At 46.7% G+C, this 18,455-nt stretch overlaps 1 protein-coding gene across 4 annotated transcripts in view; it reads right to left on the bottom strand.

Annotated features, from left to right (window-relative positions):
* The window catches only part of NDRG3 (NDRG family member 3), a 55,202-nt gene that overhangs the window by 1,672 nt on the left and 35,075 nt on the right, over positions 1-18,455 (bottom strand). For 2 of the 4 annotated variants that reach the window (XM_068700230.1, XM_068700231.1), the window contains exons 4-15: positions 12,437-12,542; positions 11,614-11,734; positions 10,469-10,531; positions 10,087-10,147; positions 8,330-8,416; positions 7,707-7,763; positions 6,422-6,525; positions 6,071-6,136; positions 4,446-4,497; positions 3,005-3,052; positions 2,143-2,317; positions 411-449 (exon numbers count right to left, since the gene is read on the bottom strand). In XM_068700230.1, coding sequence (XP_068556331.1) covers positions 411-449; positions 2,143-2,317; positions 3,005-3,052; positions 4,446-4,497; positions 6,071-6,136; positions 6,422-6,525; positions 7,707-7,763; positions 8,330-8,416; positions 10,087-10,147; positions 10,469-10,531; positions 11,614-11,734; positions 12,437-12,542 — 979 coding nt within the window. The remainder of the gene's footprint in view (positions 1-410; positions 450-2,142; positions 2,318-3,004; positions 3,053-4,445; positions 4,498-6,070; positions 6,137-6,421; positions 6,526-7,706; positions 7,764-8,329; positions 8,417-10,086; positions 10,148-10,468; positions 10,532-11,613; positions 11,735-12,436; positions 12,543-18,455) is intronic. The other 2 variants (XM_068700232.1, XM_068700233.1) reach the window with 2 other exon arrangements.

Below are 18,455 nucleotides of genomic sequence, written 5' to 3' on the forward strand. Positions count from 1 at the left end.
ATCCCCTCGGAAAGAAAACTCACTCTTCACTGCCAAAATTAAGTCTTTGCATGTCTAAAGCAAGATGTTTAAGGCCCAATTTCAAAAGGTCCAAGGTGAGCGAGCAAATGCCAGAAATGTAACTGATCATTTGCAAGTGCAGTCATGGTCAGTGTCTGTGCAAACCAAGGCAGCTGTTGTACAAGTGACCTTTTGAAAGTCAGTCTCATCACTCTAGAAAACCACAGAGCTGAAATCATGCAACAATCAACAAAATACAAATGAAAGGTGAAAAACCATAGCATACACATTGTACAATGGATCAGCCTAGCCCATAGCAGCAGGACATGCTGAGACAGAGCAATGCACCCGAGGAATCATTCAACTCAGTACACAGACTTGGGCCGAGGCAGATGCACAGTTGAAGGTACCTGACTCAGTGCTTAGGTGGCTGAGCTGCACATAAGGGACTGGAAACAACATGAGACAAGGAAAGGGATGAATACAGGTAAGAGCCAATTAGTTGCAGAGTGTGAGTAGCTGCACTGCTCCTGGGATCCCAAGCTACTTTCCCTTCCACTCCCATCTCACACACTGTGCTGTAAGCTCCTAGTATTTGTGAAAACAGCTGATAACGAGCATCTTGGGGAGATGCCAACTCAAAAACCTACCAGGGGCAAGTCTCTCCTATGATGTTAGCTGGAAACTGCAGCATAACTTCCTCAACCTCCCTGCTGTATGCACCGTAACTGCTCAACAGAGATGTCATTTTCCTTAAGTGAGGAAACTGAGGTATACTCTGCAACTCTGGATACTGAACAGAAATTTTGTCTTTCCTCGAGTTGACAGCATCAGATTCCAGCTACAAGGCATTACTTTCCACTTGCAGTTTCAGCATGGGCAGGTCCAGCTGTTTCAATGTGCAGAAGGAACAAGAATAGCTATTGGGGAACTGGCTTCTGCACTTCTAGAAGTGATAAGCTGCTTTGTTTCTCTGCTGTTCTCCTCCGAGATAAGGCTCTGCTGGACCAAGCTCAGCACTCCCAACAGTCTGGCCAACCGAAGTTGGTAGAATGGTTCTGTTACTAGCTACTGATTCTATAAATAGAAGTTTACCCCTCATCCTTCCCCTGTGCTACACATCCTGTTGCAAGACATTTGACCACCAAAGCCCTGCTGAAGTCCTTGCTCTGATGACAGTACTTGCTGATTTTTCCAGCACCAGGCATGCAAGAGACTTGAACATGGAAATGCTCTTAGATTGTGAGATTAAAGGGGCCTTTCTCACATAGCAACCTCCTCTGAAGCGTCAGGGTCTTCTGGCTAGCCTTGGAGAACACCATCATCCCACTACGTTCATGTCAGACACACAGAGCTCTGGGGAAAAGGACAGCTTCCTCTGAGTACTGACATCCATGAGTTGGTAAAGAAGCTCTGGCGACATGGAGACCATTGGGAATGCCACAGCTGCTAAAGTGGCCGTGCTTAGTGGTTACTCAGCCATGGGAACAACCCCCTCCTATAGTTCCAGCTTTTGAAGGTTCACCATCCACAGAAGGGACCTCCTAGCCCTGGACCCTGGCAAGCAAGGCAGAGCTGTGCCAAGGTGTCTGCAATGGAGACAGAGTTGATCTGGTGCACCAAGAATCTCTTCTCCTGAAGTCCTCAGTCCCTAGAACATCAAGGGCAAGGGAAGTCTCAGCCTGACACACTCAGGACACAATTTTCTTCTGCCACGAAGCACAAGGAGGAAGCCACAGGGCAGAGCTCTCATGTACCCACCACAACCACGAGGCTGTACTGCTTGCTAACTCCTTCCCCTTTGCAGAAAGTAGCACAGAAGATTTCAGAAGATTTACTGACCTTGGGAGCACACTTTCCTTAACTGGGACAAACATGAATTTACAACATTTTATCAACACCAGCAACCACAAAGGGGTCACCGCACTAGCTGTAGTGCAGATTAAACACACATCAGGGAACAACATTGGTTTACTAACGTGTTAGCACCCTAGTTGATTTTCCAGCATGGATGGATGTCCTGGCAACCACACTAACTCATGGGTGGGGACACAGATGCCAATGGGCTCAGATGGACCAGAAAGGCTGAGTTCCCCTCAGAACAAACCCACCCCAAAACAGAAAACTGTGTTTGCCACTTACTGTAGCCCATTCCCTGCACAAAGTACTTGAAGGCTTCAGTCAGCTTGCCAGGCTGTGGAAACAGAAAGTGCAGCATTAGTGTGAGCAGGGCAAGGGGCTCAAACCAAATCCCAGGGAAGAGCTGTGACACAGTTCTCACCTGAACCACCTGGGGAAGTCCTCCACAGTCAGCCATCTGCAACAGAAAACAAAAGGGAGGTTGGGTTGTCCTTCCCACCTCAGGCCAGCCCCAGGACTGGCACAGCATTGCCCACCCCACCAGGCTGAGGGCACAGGCTGCACTGTGACACAAGGCACACTTCTATCATTTTGTTTCCAAAACCAAAGCAAGGCCTGGTGATATGTCTTCTGGGAGCTTGTTGCTGAAGAAACCCAGCATCCTGAAGCACTACCAAGCAATCTCAGGCCATATTCTAGAAGCCCAGAAGCAAACCTGCATCTGCCCAGCTCCCCCTGCCACTCTCCCCACACCTGGTGGTCTACACTTCTAAACAGTATCTTTCTGACACGCTGAGGAGCCATAAGTGAGGATGGGGTGGACTTGTAGAAAGCTATAAAAAGTGATGTTGCTGACAGTGAGCAGGGTGAAGGCAGGGCACCTCTGCTAATTCTCATTAGATCTTCCCTGCCACTTGCTGGGTGAAGGTATCAGAGAACTGGACATAAATCAGGGAATCAGGGATCCCCTGACAAGCTCTTTTCCTCTTAGTCTTTCTCCACACAGGAGAGAACACAGCCCTGAGCAACTGTCCAGAAACCTCTTGAAGCTAAATGTATAGACGGCAAACACCTAAGTGGAGCTGGCCTCAGCAAAACAAATATGTCTTTGTGCAGGCTGGAATGATTCTGGCATGGTACTCACCTTCAGAAGGGTAGTTTTGGTTGGGTCAAGACGTGAATTGCATTCAACCTAAAATAAAAGGAGGTAAGAGGTACGTGATATCACACAGAAATCTTGAACAGTCAGATGAAAAATGTGGGGCAGCTGCTCCACTGAAGGCAATGGCTTTCTTCAGCAATGAGAGCTTCTCCAGAGCCAGGAAGGACTGAGCAAGAAAACGGACAGCACGTAGGAAGAGAACAATGAATGGAAGATGCCATGAGGTGTTCCCATCCAAGGGACAGAACATCACTGCCTGAGAGATGGGGATATGAATTTATGGGATAGCATCCCCAAAACCTGATCCACCATGAAACCCTGGAGCATCCCCTGAGCTCTGACAGCAAGACTATGAGGGAAGCAGACTTCTGTGCTATGCAACATGGAGAGAAATCACAATCCCCCAGTCAGGCAAGGAGGAAATGGCCACTTCTCTGTAGTCCTGCTGCAAACAGAGAATAGGTGGGGACCTATAGGAAAAGCAGCCCCAGAAGAGGAGATTTTCATGAGCTGGGAACCTGAGCAACTAGATAGGCAAGTTGAGATCCAGAAGACTATAGATCCTCACTCAACTGTGGCTGGGAGGCAATGAGAACCCTTAGGAACATTATCCCAGTACAGTAAAAATTCAGAGAAAGTCTCAGACTTCCGTATGTTCCAGACTGAACAGAGTGGTGAAAAGCCAACAGGACCAGAAAAAGCCCTGCAGTTCTCCATGCACAGCTCCTAGGTCCAAGCTACTGCTTTAGGAGACTGATGCACTATTCCAGGTTTCTTAAGGAAACTTGTTTTGTTCACAACCCCCCAGCCTTCACACAGTCACCTTCTGAAAGGCATCACAACCACTCTGCATTGCACCATGCCACATGTGTAACTGTGCTGGGAGGGAAGTGGTTATTAGTGCCTGCAATGACAACAACAGGAAGGAGATGCTACCAAGTGTTACTTTCCCTGTGATGCAGTGCTCTTGCAGAACTCTGTGCTAATCTCCACAACAGAGCTGGAGTCACACTGCTTATTTTTAAACCTCAGTTACCCTCAGTACAACAGGAAGAGAACAGTAATTCATAAATTGAAAACTAAACTCCAGGGGGTAGCCTGACAGACCTCAGGGAAAGACCCAAGTTCTTGAAAGAGGTCCTCTATATTGCTTGCTAACCAAGGCGCATGAGCACAAAGACTCAGTCAGATCCTGCCACCTTCAACTCAGAGCTACCCTGCAGGGCCACTAGGCGTCCCAAGCCTTGGATCTCCCACCAGTGGCTGACAGTTCTCAATATCTGGGGACTATAAAAGAGCTTTGGACAAAGAGATACTTTTTGTGGCTAGTTGTGACAAGGTGAAAACACTGCTGGGTAAGGCAGGTTTTCTAAATGTTCTCTGGGGCTCATGTCATGCAAGGAATATGTTTGTGTATACGTACCACTGCTTCCACAGCAGGTGAGTTGTCACCAACCACTAGCAAGGCAGGGCACCTGGTAAAAAAAAACGAGAAATGTTACTTCCCATTGCTTCTAAGGAATTTCTGAGAAGGTCAGTGCACCAACAGCCTTATGAAACGTTAACAATGCTAAGCAAAATCCCTCTGTGCTCCCACACCATGACATTTTGTTTGCATCAAAACCTCCTCTGTGGCTTGCATATGCACCCATACCATCCCCTCCATGTACACCAACTATCGCTACTGTTGCAGATGTGTTGAAAGATGGGTGTAGGGCTGAGAGAAACACCATTCCAGGCAACAGAAGGGAGCATGCTCTCTGGAACCAATGTCTTAAAGTCAGGAATTTCAGAATAACTACATCCAACAGAGCTTAATGCCTCTGAGGGTGGCTACTGGCCAGCACTGTATTTTGGTTTGTATTTTGGAAAGATACACAAAAGATTCTGGGAATATATTGAAAAACATGATATTAAAACCTCTGTTGAGAAATCTGTGCTTTCATATCCATTTTTATATGTACTGTAATTCTAGAAGAACAGTTAAGATTCAATGTGTAAAACATACCCAGAAGGCCACTGATCAAGTGGCTGTGAATTTATATTATTCATTTACAAGACACCCCACTTTGGTCTGGTGACTAGATGGCAAAAGTTACGCTAGAGAGGCCATGAATGACAGAGCTCAGTCAGCGGAGTACCTCTAAGGTTTGTGAGACTGAGGGCCTGTGAGCAAGCCTAAAAGCAAAGAGACCCAAACTTCCATAGGAATTATTTAAGGGTCTGCAGATCCCTATGAGTCACTTCAGTGGGCAGTGTTCTGTGGCTTACAGCTGTCTGCACGACATAGAGCAGCATGATTGGCTTTGCCTGGAGACCAAGCAAGGAAATCTACCACTTTAGGTTAGCCAAGATCTAGAGGGTTTGTCTGTAGATGCTAAAACATCTCCTGGGACTGGCAGCAGCAGAAGTCCACACAGTTTCCAAGGAGACAACAGCAGAGCCTGTGCAGCAGTGTCTAGGCCAGCCCAGGTATTCTGCCTCAGCACTGCAATTCACAGTCTTCACGTGGTGATGATTTGCCCCTTTTGCTTCCTTGCTTAGAACTTGAAAATTTACTTATACTTGCTCTGCACTGCTCTCCAATGTCTGTCCCTTCTCAGCCGTACTCTGCACAGACTATTCGCTCTCTGACTGATGAGTCACTGCCAAGGCGGGAGCTGTCATACCCTCCCCATCCCTCTATGAGAATTGTGCAGATAACTTTTCTGGACAGAGTAGGGGAAGATAGGCAGCAGCAACAAACAAAATCCTAACTAATTTTTCATGAAAAACAATCAAACTAACAGCTCAAAAAGTACAGTGGCTTCTGGGTGGAAATTCTTACTCCTCTGACCCTATCTTCTGGGGAATGTCAACATGTTCTTACTGAAAGGGCTTCCAGAAACCTCTGCTCTACTCTGGCTGACAGCACTGCACCAAAGCCTGGGACTGTCTGAACAGTCTTCCCAGCACTTGGTCTAGATCTTCCTAAGAAGCAGCGACAGCTTTTCTGCTGAAGGGACTGCATATTAACTAACTAACACAGGTTGATTAACAGCAACTTACTTGAGTGTTTTTGCTGTATTTTCATTGATGCCAAGAACTGGTCTCTCAATTTCCAGGTCTCTGCGACTGGAAGACAAAGCAGAACAATTTTCCATCAGATCATCAGAGGAAACTGGTTATAGTTGGAACATTCAAAATTCAACCACGTGTGCTGGCTCCAGCAACCAGACAACAGGTAACCACCTCCCGTGTCATGCCATGGACACGAGCCCCAGTAGTCATTGCCAGAAAATGGGATCCATGGCAAGCTTGATGTAGATCTTCAGAGATTATATATATGGTAGCAAATCTACTGAGCAGGATGGGTATGGGAACGATTCTGAATCTAGAAGGCACAAAAGCATCCTGTACCTGTTGTATGACGTGAGGAACAGCTGAAGGTTATCTTGGTTAATATCCTGTGCAATATGAAGCCTGTATGTTTGGATCAAATCTAGATTTGCCTGCAGTTCCTCCTGTGCAAAAGTAAAAGAATTGGAAGACAAATTTTCTTCACATGTAATAATGTCTAAGAAATTACATTCTTAAAAATACTGAAGCACTGAACTGCCTCCACACTCATCGCTCACTGCTGAACAATACCCTACAGGGACAATGACTCCAGACTGCATTAATACCTATGCTATATTAAGTGTTCCCATGAAATGACTGAAGGTGCAGTATTTTGGTAATGTGATCATAATTTTAAGAATGGTAGCGCACATGCTGCTGCTGGAGTATAACGGTATCTTGAGATGCTGTAAGTTGGCTCTTGAGCCTCAGCACTGCTTATATGGGTACAAATCACTCTGTTTTAGGAATGTTTTCCACTTATGTTTCATGTTAAAGAAGCAAAGCTTTATATGTAAGTGCCAAGACTGGGACCAAAGGAAAATCTCATCCCAACACAGTTCTATGAAGAAATTGCATTCCAAAAGGGGAGAGAGAGAGAAAAAGGAATGCAAGGAAGCACTATACATAATGAAGGGGTGTGAAGAGCATGTGCTCTAAGCAGGAGGAAGCTAGATGACTCCTTTCAGTAATGATATGTGATGTTACGAGGGGGCTTCAGGTCAGGTATTGATTTGCTGCGAGTCATATGCTGTGTGCACGAGGCACAACCTCTTTCAGTTTCCTGGTAAGCTTGCTGATTGGGAGTCAGCAAATCCCAAACAGAAGGCACTGTTGTAGCCAAAAGTTTCAGGAGGGGCTATTTTGCCTCTGCTGAAGCTAAAGGGGAAGAGGAGAATGCAGCAATTTAACATCTAGACATGTACAATAACCCCCTATCAATTTACGGCTGATCTGTCCTCCACCCACAGATCAAATGCCTCTTCGCTGGTTACAAGAGAACTGTCTGCCACATGCTTCTGCAGACATTTGTTTGGGCAGCAAAAAGGACGGAGTTCTGCAGCACTAATGGTGTGGGACACTACTCTCTTACCACGTCTGGAGTCTGGAGACAGTCAGTGCATGCATGAGGATGTGTTTGCTCCCTCTAGCATGCAAAGTCCTGGAGCAAGCTTGCCACATAGAGAAGATTGTACAGTCTATGGCAACCCTTGATGGAGCAGGGCTATTTCAGAGCAGTTATATACAGAAGTTAGAGCTCCATGTATGGTTGCAGGGGCAACATTAACACCTACTGGTTACTTACATGGCCAAAATGATGTGCCAAGACAATATCCACTATGTTGGTTGTCCAGCCTGAAAACTGAAGAGTGACAATGAATGAGAAGGAGAGAGAGGAATTGGAAAATGCTGTTTCTTTACAAATTTCAAAGCAGCTCCTCAGAATAAAGAAAATAACAACAACAACAAAATTTCAAGGAATATAAGCAACAAAACGCCTGACGTATAGGATGGGTGTGCAAGGCTTCAAAGAAGCACATAGAACAGACAACTCTCCAGAATTGCGAAGCCTTGATAACAGTAAGTGGCCAGAATATCAGAATAATTAGAAGATTCATTCAGCATCAGCCAAATGAAGCCTGCAAGCACAAGTACTAAACCAGAGGAGAGGTAAGTGCGTGCTTAGCAGCCATTCATCTCCATGCAGTTTATCGGGATTTCTCATTCACACATGATCACACCCATTCCTGTTCCTAAATTGGAGGTCATGCCACACCCAGACTGAGGACACAGTAGTGACAGAAATGAGATTGTGCAGTTTTGGACATAAAATGACAAATTCCTGTACTCTGTCCTTTTCTTTCTTATTCCACACACTGTTTATTAAGCACTGTGGAGAGAATATATATAAAGGAAGGAAAATCTCACCTTGGATGCTGCCCAGTCAATCCAACCCTTTGCACATGGATCAACATTAATAAGCACGAGTCCCTCCACGAGGTCTGGGTGGCTGAGCTGTGGAGAGAGAGCATAAGCACACTCAGAAGGATCATTTAAGCCACAAAAGCACACATTGGTAGGTGTAGCAGCTGGAAAGCTACTTGTAAAAGCAAGGAAAGATAAAATGAAGATTAAATGGGGCAGACAGTGACCTTTTCAGAGCCTAGCCCAAAGCAGGCCTTTTGTACCAGAAGGATTCATTTGTTGGCACTGATGGCTCAGCTGCTCATATGGCACCTGCAGCCTGAGCAGGCCTCAGCAGTGTTTTCTAGTGCCCACGTGCCTGGTGCAGCCATGGGGTTGCAGGTCCTGCTCTGGCTCCCGTGTGTGACGGGGCTGTGAGCAGTGACCCTCCCTGCTCCAACGTGGCATCTTCAGCAGAGATGTGGCAAAACAGCACGTTGTGGCAGGTGGCACCGGAGTCTGTGCTGAGGTCCCCGAAGCATCTGCAGCCTGAATAAGGGTCTATGAAGCTCCTGGTGCAGTGGAGGGCACCCCTTTGTCCTGCTCAAGCTGCCAGCAGCCCCGTCCCCACTCCAGCCTGGCATCCCAGCACCATGCAGTTTACCTTGGGGCATGTGTGCAGAGCAGGGTAACAAAATACTCTGAGAATTGCTTGTGAACACAAAAGCAGCAATCTAACAGAAGTGGATAGCTTCAAGCTTTAGGCTCACTCAAAGGCTGAAATTTTACTGAAGCCTGTGCTCTCTGCTTCACTGCACAGATTAGCATCAGTTAAGCAGAAGGAAACGACTCTGTCCTCAGCAGGAAGCTGTCTGCAATCCAGGTAGCATGGCAAGGGCTTTGACACTTCACTGAGCTCAGGCCAGAGGTTTATTTGAGTGATTTCTTTATCAAAGCTCATAATTACACAAGATACAAAAAGTAAGCAACAGATTGAACACCGGTGATTAAAACTGATGTAGGCCCTCCTTCCCCTGGCACAATCCTGACTGCTGGGAAGAGGAAACAGAACTTTTTGTAGGAAGGGGAGCTGCATGTGGCTTTAAGAAGCAGTAAGTAGCCTAACATGTCAGCAACTCTCTGTACTCAACAACTTCAAGGAAACTTTACTGCGAATGTTAAGGGTTCAGCATCTGTTTTTAAAGCTATCCCTGAATGACTCAGGTGAATTCCTGGGCCATGTCTACTGATTTCACATGCTTATAAAAATTCCACCAGGGAGATATGTAGAAGTAAGTAACAACACAAAGCTAGTGCTCTCTTCTTTAAAGGCGGAGTGCAAAATCCCCTGCCACTGAAAAAGTGCATTCCTCATCCGCACTAGTCCATAATAGATCTTCACAGCACATCACTGGATCAATTGTTTGGTGTCACAAACTCTGGAAGCAGCATACAGTAATGCAGACAGAGCTTTGTGAAGACACTGGTGCCTTCAGTGTTTCAATTACAAACATCCAATCATTCCAAGGCTGTGCATTTCTAGCAGACAGGTTGGTCTCTGCTGACCCAAAGATATCACATTACAATCTTTCCATGGCTGGCATAGCTTCGGTGTAGGTTTGGCTGCTCCAGTTTAACCATCTGGTCAAGAAGTAGCTCTCACATGGCTCCTTGCATGCCTATTGGAATTACTGCTGCTTTGCCCATGCCCCACAAATGGTTTGTTTGATTAGTAGAAGACCACAGCTCATGTAAGTCACAAGGAATGAAGAGATACTTACTGCACACCTGCTGAGGACATACGCACCAGCTCCCAGTCCAATCCCAATGAAGCTTTTCAGGCTGAAATATAGGCATTTCACAATCAGCAAGGCTAACTTAAGCTGAAGCATCCCTAAAGGCAAAGCCTTTCCCCTCCCTGCATCCAGCTGTTCACTTATGGTTAATTTTCAAAATGATACAACAATGATGCAGCAGTCATAAATTGTCTCATGCGGCAGACAGCGTTCCCAGCTTAAGAACCAGACAGGGTTACACGGGTTAGGAGACACTCGGGACTCTTGGGACAACTCAGTGAATGTATCAGATTACTGCAAGCGGAGATAGAGAGGGGTGCTGGAATGGCTGAATCCAGCTGACTCACCCTGACTTTCAGAGACTTACTTCAGGTGTGTCAGAACAGCAGGCAGCATTTCAGCCAGTTCATCCATACTGGGATACTGGTACCTGAAAACCAACACAGCTCGTCTGAGGTTGTCCCCGAGTTCTACCCAATGTAGGAGAGACAAGGAGCATCTGACAGGAACGTACATAGACGATTATCATAGAATCATAGAATATTCCCGAGTTGGAAGGGGACCCAAAAGGAGCATTGAGTCCAACTCCTGGCACCATACAGGTTTACCCAAAAATTCAGACCATATGACCAAGAGCATAGTCCAGACACTTAAACTCCCAACAGGCTTGGTGCCATGACTACATCCCTGGGGAGCCTGTTCCAGTGTGCGACCACCCTCTCGGTGAAGAGCTTTTTCCTGATATCCAGCCTGAACCTCCCCTGTTGCAGCTTGACTCCATTCCCTCAGGTCCTATCACTGGTCACTGAAGAGAAGAGATCAGTGCCTGCCCCTCCACTCCCCCTCGTGAGGAATCTGCAGACCATGATGAGGTCTCCCCTCAGCCTCCTCTTTTCCAGGCTGAACAGGCCCAGCGACCTCAGCTGCTACCTCGTACGTCGTCCCCTCTAGGCCCTTCACCATCTTAGTTGCTCTTCTCTGGACACTCCCCAACAGTTTCACATCCTTTTTGTACTGTGGTGCCCAGCACTGCACACAGTACTTGAGGTGAGGCCGCACCAGTGCGGAGTAGAGCGGGACAATCACTTCCCTTGACCAACTAGCAATGCTGTGCTTGATGCACCCCAGGATATGGTTGGCCCTCTGCAATGATTATTCTGCAGTGATCCTGTAAGTCCAGCCAACAGCATGGATCCCATCCCTCTGAGCAAGACTAACACAGAGCTATGTTTGGGGCAGTCAGGCTTCTGTAGAAGACAGGCAAAGCAAGGAACACCAGCTAGACTGTGATGTGCTGGGCTCACACTCAAGTCAGAGAGCTGGTACCACTAGCAAGGGCCTCAGTGACATGAGAGTTCCCTGCACATTCCTCAGGAAGCCTCCTCATCTTCCTCTGCTCCTGATATTCCACCACACTCCGCCTAGCAGTCCCAGTCAGGTTAAACTGGGTAGCTACCTCAGACCAGACTGCAACAACATCTGGAACTACAAATGCCTCTGCAGAGCTCTTACCCAGACGGAAATGGGGGGGCTCCTTCCTGTTGGCCTGGCGCATCCACGTGGCACACAGCAAAATGCTGAGTGATCTCTTGCATATCTTCGAAGTTAAAGAATGCATTGAAACAGGATTTGTCTGTGAGAGACAAAAAGAAATGAGACGTTACCTGACGTTTTACTATGATCCGTCCTCCACACATCATGGCATACACCTTTGTGAACCCAACCCCGTGCCGAGTCTGTGGGACAGTGGATGCTGGGTGACCGTGCTGCTGTGCCCCACTGACTGCAACGCAGCAGTGAGGTCTAGCAAATTAACTGCCATGGCTGGAGGGCAGGCAAGCAGGCAAACATTACCCCAGCACGCGTGCCCAGGAAAACAGGGCCCTGCTCAGGTATTCACGGCACATACTGAGAAGCACCTATGTGAACATAACAGCATGTGTGGGGTGGGAAGATATGGTAAGAGCAGATGACCCCACTACAAACATTAGTGTACGTCTGCAGCTTTGAACAAGGGACTTGCTCACCTGCCCAGCATTCAGGAAAACTGAGGCCTGGTGGCAATTCAGGGAGAACAGCTCTACTAAATGGTGCAACAAGTCACCTAGAGTCCTGTAGCTTGGTAGGTGGATTCATTTCAACCCTGGCCCCATCTTTTGGGGGCTGTTGGAGGGCAGGGGCATGCTCCATGCTCTCTCTTAAGCAGACCTTTATCTTTTTACCCTGAAATGACCTATCCCATCTCAGCTCAAGGCCAGTCCCACTGCTCTCCATACTCAATTGCTGATAACATAAACAAGCACTTTTTCAGGGTCCTTGGAATACAAGGGCTTACGGTTGAGGCCAATGTCATGGTATGTGAGGATGACAGGTCTGTTCCCCTTGGGTGTGCCCCGCATGGTGACATGAACCACTCCGAAAGCTGTCTCAATGTCATGTTCCTGCAGAGAGAGAAGAAGGAGCCTCAACATTATGTGTGCTGGCTGTGCTATGGGTAACTCCAGCTAAGGGCCAGCAATAAATGCTTCATCCACATTCTATCATTGCCATCCTGTCCACTGCTGGCATCCCTTCAGCCCACAAGTCTCTGTTCAACGTGCCTGCAGCCCACGGCCCTGGGATCATCATGCCAAGGGGCAGGCTGAGGGGGCACAGCAATGCCAGAGAGTCTGGTAGCAGCCCCAGACCCTGGAGACCGCACACCAGAACATTTTGGAAACTGCAAGGCACCACAGAACAAGGAGACCCAAGCTCTGCAGACCCAACTGCTGGCTGCCTGGGGTGCTGCCACCCAAGGGAGTGAGAGCTCACACAGTGCCTTGCACAGGAGAGAAAGAGGACCATAAAGCCTCTGCTCTGATACGTGTCCAGGGCAGAAACAGAAGCCACAGACTCAGGATAGTGAACAAAGAAGTGCCCATAAAGTTGTCTGAGCATAACTAGAATAGTTGTAAACACATCTAGACAAACACTGATCTGATATAACCGCAGACTTTGGAAAAGATGTGGAGATAGCAGTAAGGCTGGTTACCCAACATCATCTACAAGTCCATTCTCTAATCTATAGAAATCAAAAGAGAGCAATGCCCTAACTTACAAACACTGACAAAAACACACATTATTTTCTTGATATTAAAAAAAAAAATTTGTTTAGGGAATAGCCTCATGGTTCAGCCTTAAGACAGGACATTACAAACCCTAAAATATTTTGTATTACACAAAGTTTACAAAAGCTTCTGATTTTTTTAACAGTAAATTCCAATAACCTGGATGTGATTAGACTGAATATAGGACAGATGAGAGTACCTGGTTCACAGCACATCAGAAATTCATCTCGCCCTTCCTTTCCCCAGAAGTATTTCTTTTTGGGAAGCCCCAAAGTCTCTCCCCTTCTCTCAGAAGTATGGCAACAAAAGCAAGCTGCCAGAGTCACATCATCTGAGGTAGCCCAAAGCCTTCTGCCTGATTGGCTTTGAAAGGCAGAAATACATGCTGGAATCATTTCTGTGGTGCAGACCACCTCTGGCTGCCCTCATCCTCAGAAAGTGGTAGGGTTCTAACTGCATGCAGATATTGCATCGCACATGCAGAGAAGCCAGAGTACTTAGAAAGCAGCAGTGACCTGCCTGCACTAGATGTGGGCAAGAAAAAATGGTAAGCGAGGTTCTAGAGTTTCTACAGCCCGAGGATGACAGCACTCCATCCAGCTCCCCTTGCTCTCAGGACAGGGCTGCAGACCAAGACATCCTGCATAAGGAGATGAAAAGTCCGTGTGTGCACAGCAGGCCCTGGACTGTGCAGCTGGCAGCAGCACTGCCTGTCCTCGCAGCACGTGTGCTCAAGCAAAGCCAGGTTGTAGCCTGGTCTCTGCCTCTCAAGCCTCTGTGAAACCACCAGGCTCTCTGCTGCTTGCATGTGTTCTCAGCTGCTGCTCCGCTACAACTGGGAAACGGCCTGTTTTGTACTCCAGTGGTACCAGCACAGCCACAGGAGTGGCCCTCATAGCATTTTGGAAATTAGCAGGTATGAATAAGTCTTCTAACAAAACTGGCAGCTTTTGGAGGAGGCTGAGGCTGGTGATTCGTAGTGCAGGCAGCTGAAGCAGCCGAGTGCAGCAAGCTCAAGGAATTGCCCAGCAAGTGCCAAAGCAGCAGGAGCTTGCAGTCCCTGGCTGCAGCTCCCTCCTCATCTGAGCTAACCATGTGGCTGACTGCCATGAAAAGCAGGACTCTGCCATAAGCAGCTTTAACTCACTGACCTGGAAGGAAACTATCCAAACTATCCAGCTGATTTTTTTTTTTTTATAATTAATTTCATTTATTTATTTATTTATTTTAATCTGACTTTGTTAGATTTCTGCCAGGTCAACGAGTTAAGAAGCTCACAGAGAGGCAGGACAAATGCTGGTGCTGGCTCAAAGCCAGATGGGAGGGCACAGGCTGGCAGAAGTACTAACCCTGCCCTGAGCATGAGGCCCGTTATCCTGACTCATGTCTCATGTGGCTGCACCTCCAGAGGACTGGGGAGGGTTTTTACAAACAGCAGCAAAAGGTTAACTATCAAACAGAAGCACAAAACCCTAACTGAGCCAACAGTGAGAAAATCACAGAAATAACAAAATGGCTGATTATATTAAAAAAATAAAATTTAAATTGGTTCACTGGCTTTTCTGGAATTAAGTCATTATAAGGCCACATGCGCATCCACTACGTCGAAGACTGGAGAAGATACTCAAAAAAAAAACATTCACCTCTCTTCAGTCCTTTAGTACAAGCACCTCAATGTGCTTCATTCTGCAACAGCCTGTACTTTTGTGTTCCCCAAAGTTGACCTTGGGTCTTTCTTTAGCTCTCTGGTAGGGAAAGAAAAGAGTTTCCTCGAGCTAAGAATCAATCCTTGCTCTCCCACTTACTTTACCTTTGTGAACTGCATAAACTGAGATTTTGGCAAGTGAGACAGTTTATCAGAAAGAGGTTTTTCATGTCACTACTGGGCACCAGTCCAGTACTCACCTCACCGATTCTTCAGTCACATTCATAGAATCACAGAACCACAGAATATCCTGAGCTGGAGGGGACCCACAAGGATCATCAAGTCCAGCTCCTGGCTCCACACAGGACCACCCAAAAATCATGCCCTATGTCTGAGAGCCTTGTCAAAAAGCTTCTTGAACTCGGGCATTCTCAGTGTCACGACCACTGCCCTGGGGAGCCTGTCCCAGTGCCTGACCAGTGCAGAACCTTTCCCTAACCCCCAACTGTCTGTTAAGGCCAGCTCTGACACGCTGCACCAGTGTAGACTGAATGGAGATTCGAGGACTGGTACCTTGCAGCTGTCAACCTCCCGCAATGGTCTGTCTGAACAGTCATCTGCAGTGCAGGGAAGGAGTGATGGGAGAAGGCAGGTGGCAAAGATGTGGCCAGGAGACTGCCTGATTTAACAAATGTGCTATTTACAAAATAAGGAAGGTGAAGGCAAGAGATGATGATGATCTATGGTTGCATTTTGAAATACTCAATAAAATTTAATTTTCACTTAAGGACTGGAAACTTTATCAGAGGCTTCTCTGAAGAGATTTTATCTTCTGCCCTCATTCATACAGTAGGTTACAAAATAAACAGCAGCTGCAGGCTACATGCTGTAAATGGGAACTCAGCAGCAGAGGCAGCCCTGCTCCCCACAGCCTGCTCTTGCTGGCCATGGGCACCAAGCCGTGATGCAAGCGTGCTGATAGCAGAGTGCTGCTGGTGAGATGGAACAGATTCTGTGTGGGCAGCTACTATTGATCAACCCAAACCAGGGCTGGGAACAGTGGCTTCAAAAACTAGCAGTGCCCTTGGGGCATGAATGAGATGAGCCATGAGGGAGGAGGATCAGGAGGGATGAAGCTAGGCAGGGCAGCTGGGGCTGGTCACACCAAAGGTCCAACTACCCCTGCGAGTCTGACTGAGAGTGGGTACTTTGGAAAAAAGACTAGAGCAATCATGTAGTGACACTTCCTCAAAAACTTGCGTCTTGTAACTTAATTTTCCCAACCTCCAACAACTTGTAGGTCAAAAGAGACTTTCTGAACTGGCTTTTGCAGTCAGTCACCCTATCACCAGAAAAGCCAAAGCTGAACAAGATGTGGGGTGAGGAATACCTGCTTTCCCGCACCTTTTGTCTGCTGGCTTCACCTGAGACTCCCCAGTCCTTGGTTTGGAGGACAGGGAACAGCCGATTCCATTCCCACAACAGCACCACCTATCAGCTTGTCATGCTTCATGGTTGCAATTTCCCTTCATCAGTCCCTTCTCTGGGCTGATACACTCTGCCCTGTTTGCCTGGTCTTGGTGCAGCAGCTTTTGTCTGACTGTGCTGTTGTTCTCCCCCCGTTGTGTTCTGTCCTGAGCTGGAGGCCTGGCAGTATGTCCAACATGGGCATGCGGTGGATTTACACAGTTGCACAATGAGGTTGCTTTGTTCTCTGTTCCTGATAAACAAGAATTGATTTGTTTTGTTGAAAGCCCCAAGCTGACATTTTCACTCATCTCTTGTAACGTTAAGGTCATACACCTCGGGGTAATCATCAGTCCTGAGCCCACTCTGATGTTCTGCTGCAGGATGTGCAGCAGAACAATGTGCTCCAATGTGTACTCAATGTGCACCATATTTGCATTTATCCAAAGGCAGATAAAGGTTGCCATTGCACACTCATCACTTTTTCTAGATCACTTAAGAACATGTTTAAGCAGCACAGGTCCCAACATAGGCCTCTAAGGTACTCCTCTAGTGACCTCAAGTGACAATGAAAATAATTGATTTTGGTTTGTTCACCACTATTTTACCCATGAGAGGACCTCAGTCCTTATCCCATGGCTACCAAGGGCCCTTAATAGTCTTTTGGTAAAGGGTCTTGACTTTTGCAAATCCAAGTAGGCTGCTTCAACTAAATTGCTTGTATTTATGTGGTTACCAACTCCTTCAAAGGATTCCAACAGCTCTGAAGAGCACAATTTCCCCTTAAAAACACCATGCTGACCCTTTCCCAATATTTTATCCTTGGGATCCATTCCCTATACTCTTTGCTAGTTTTATCAGTCTGCCTGGTAGAGCTGGTTGGTGAATTGACAGATCTTCTTTGGTACCTGCTCTAAAAATTGTATTGCAGGTGAAGCACTGGTGAAGGAACCACAGCAGCTTCAACAGAGTGTAACCTCTTGCTTAACAACTGCACTACTTCATTCTTAAACTCATTCACAACTCCTGTGTTGGTACGTCCAGTCTTAGTACCTTGCTGTATTTGTTTTATAGTCTCTGCAATAGGCACTGTGGTTTAGGGTGGGCTCTCTCCTTACTTTTCCTTACAAAGAGCACCGTAACCTCTGGGAGTTGCTCTGTGGCAAGCTCATGCACACAAAAACCTAAATTTTTTTATTCTACTATGGCTATATCTTCTCCAAATCCTCTTTTCAGAGCCCGAGCAGCCAGTATCACTATCCAAACTCTCTCACGTGCTTCCACATTTGATTGTGTCTGCTTTGTTCTGTTCATGCTTAATCTGCTACAGTTTATAACCTTTTTCATTTTCACAAGCTTTTTGAAAAATGCTTTTTTTGTTTTCAATAGCCTCTATGTTGTTCTCTTTAGTTGTGCTGGCTTCCCTGCACCACTTCTCGTATCTGCCACAACACGTGGTGGGCATTTGCTCTCTGCCTCCATTTTTAGGTCCATTAAAAGTCTCAGAGCTGCTGCAGTGTTTCAGTTCTTAGCTGCCTCGCTTAACTTATTTTCAATAAGCTTTTCCATTTCTATACAGTGCTTGTTTTGAACTTTTGAGCATGAACACAGTTAAGTTTTCCTATGTTTTTTTTTTTTTCCACTATGGACAGATGTTGACCTTAAGCACATTACGGTTCCCGTCACACGACAGCTCTTTGAAGACAAATGCTTTGAACACGTTTCTCCACTCTGCTCATAATCAGGTCAATGTGGGGCTCCACACTGTTGCTCCACAGAAGTCTGCGTCTAAAAATGGAGTCTTGGTGTCATGTCCTACTGTCACATCTGCTTGTTTGACACAGAGAAGCCTGGGAAGAAGCTTCAGCTCTTCAACTACAGACAAAACATACATTTCCTAGTTAAGGCTGGTATTTCAGCCTAAGGGAAATCTATGGTGCTCGCTGACATAAGTTAGAGCCAAATCAGATCAACAAGCTTCCTGTAACACCCATCTGCATCCTCTGACACCTGCATCTACCCTCACCTTCTCATGTACTCTATCCAGGTATTAGTGTCCCTTGGTAAGTGTCCAACAACAGGGTCCACAACTCTCTTCTGTGATCTCAGACAAGAATACAGTAACTATTGGCAGA

The sequence above is a fragment of the Anas acuta genome, chromosome 16 (genome assembly GCF_963932015.1).
Source record: "Anas acuta chromosome 16, bAnaAcu1.1, whole genome shotgun sequence".
NCBI lineage: Eukaryota > Metazoa > Chordata > Aves > Anseriformes > Anatidae > Anas > Anas acuta.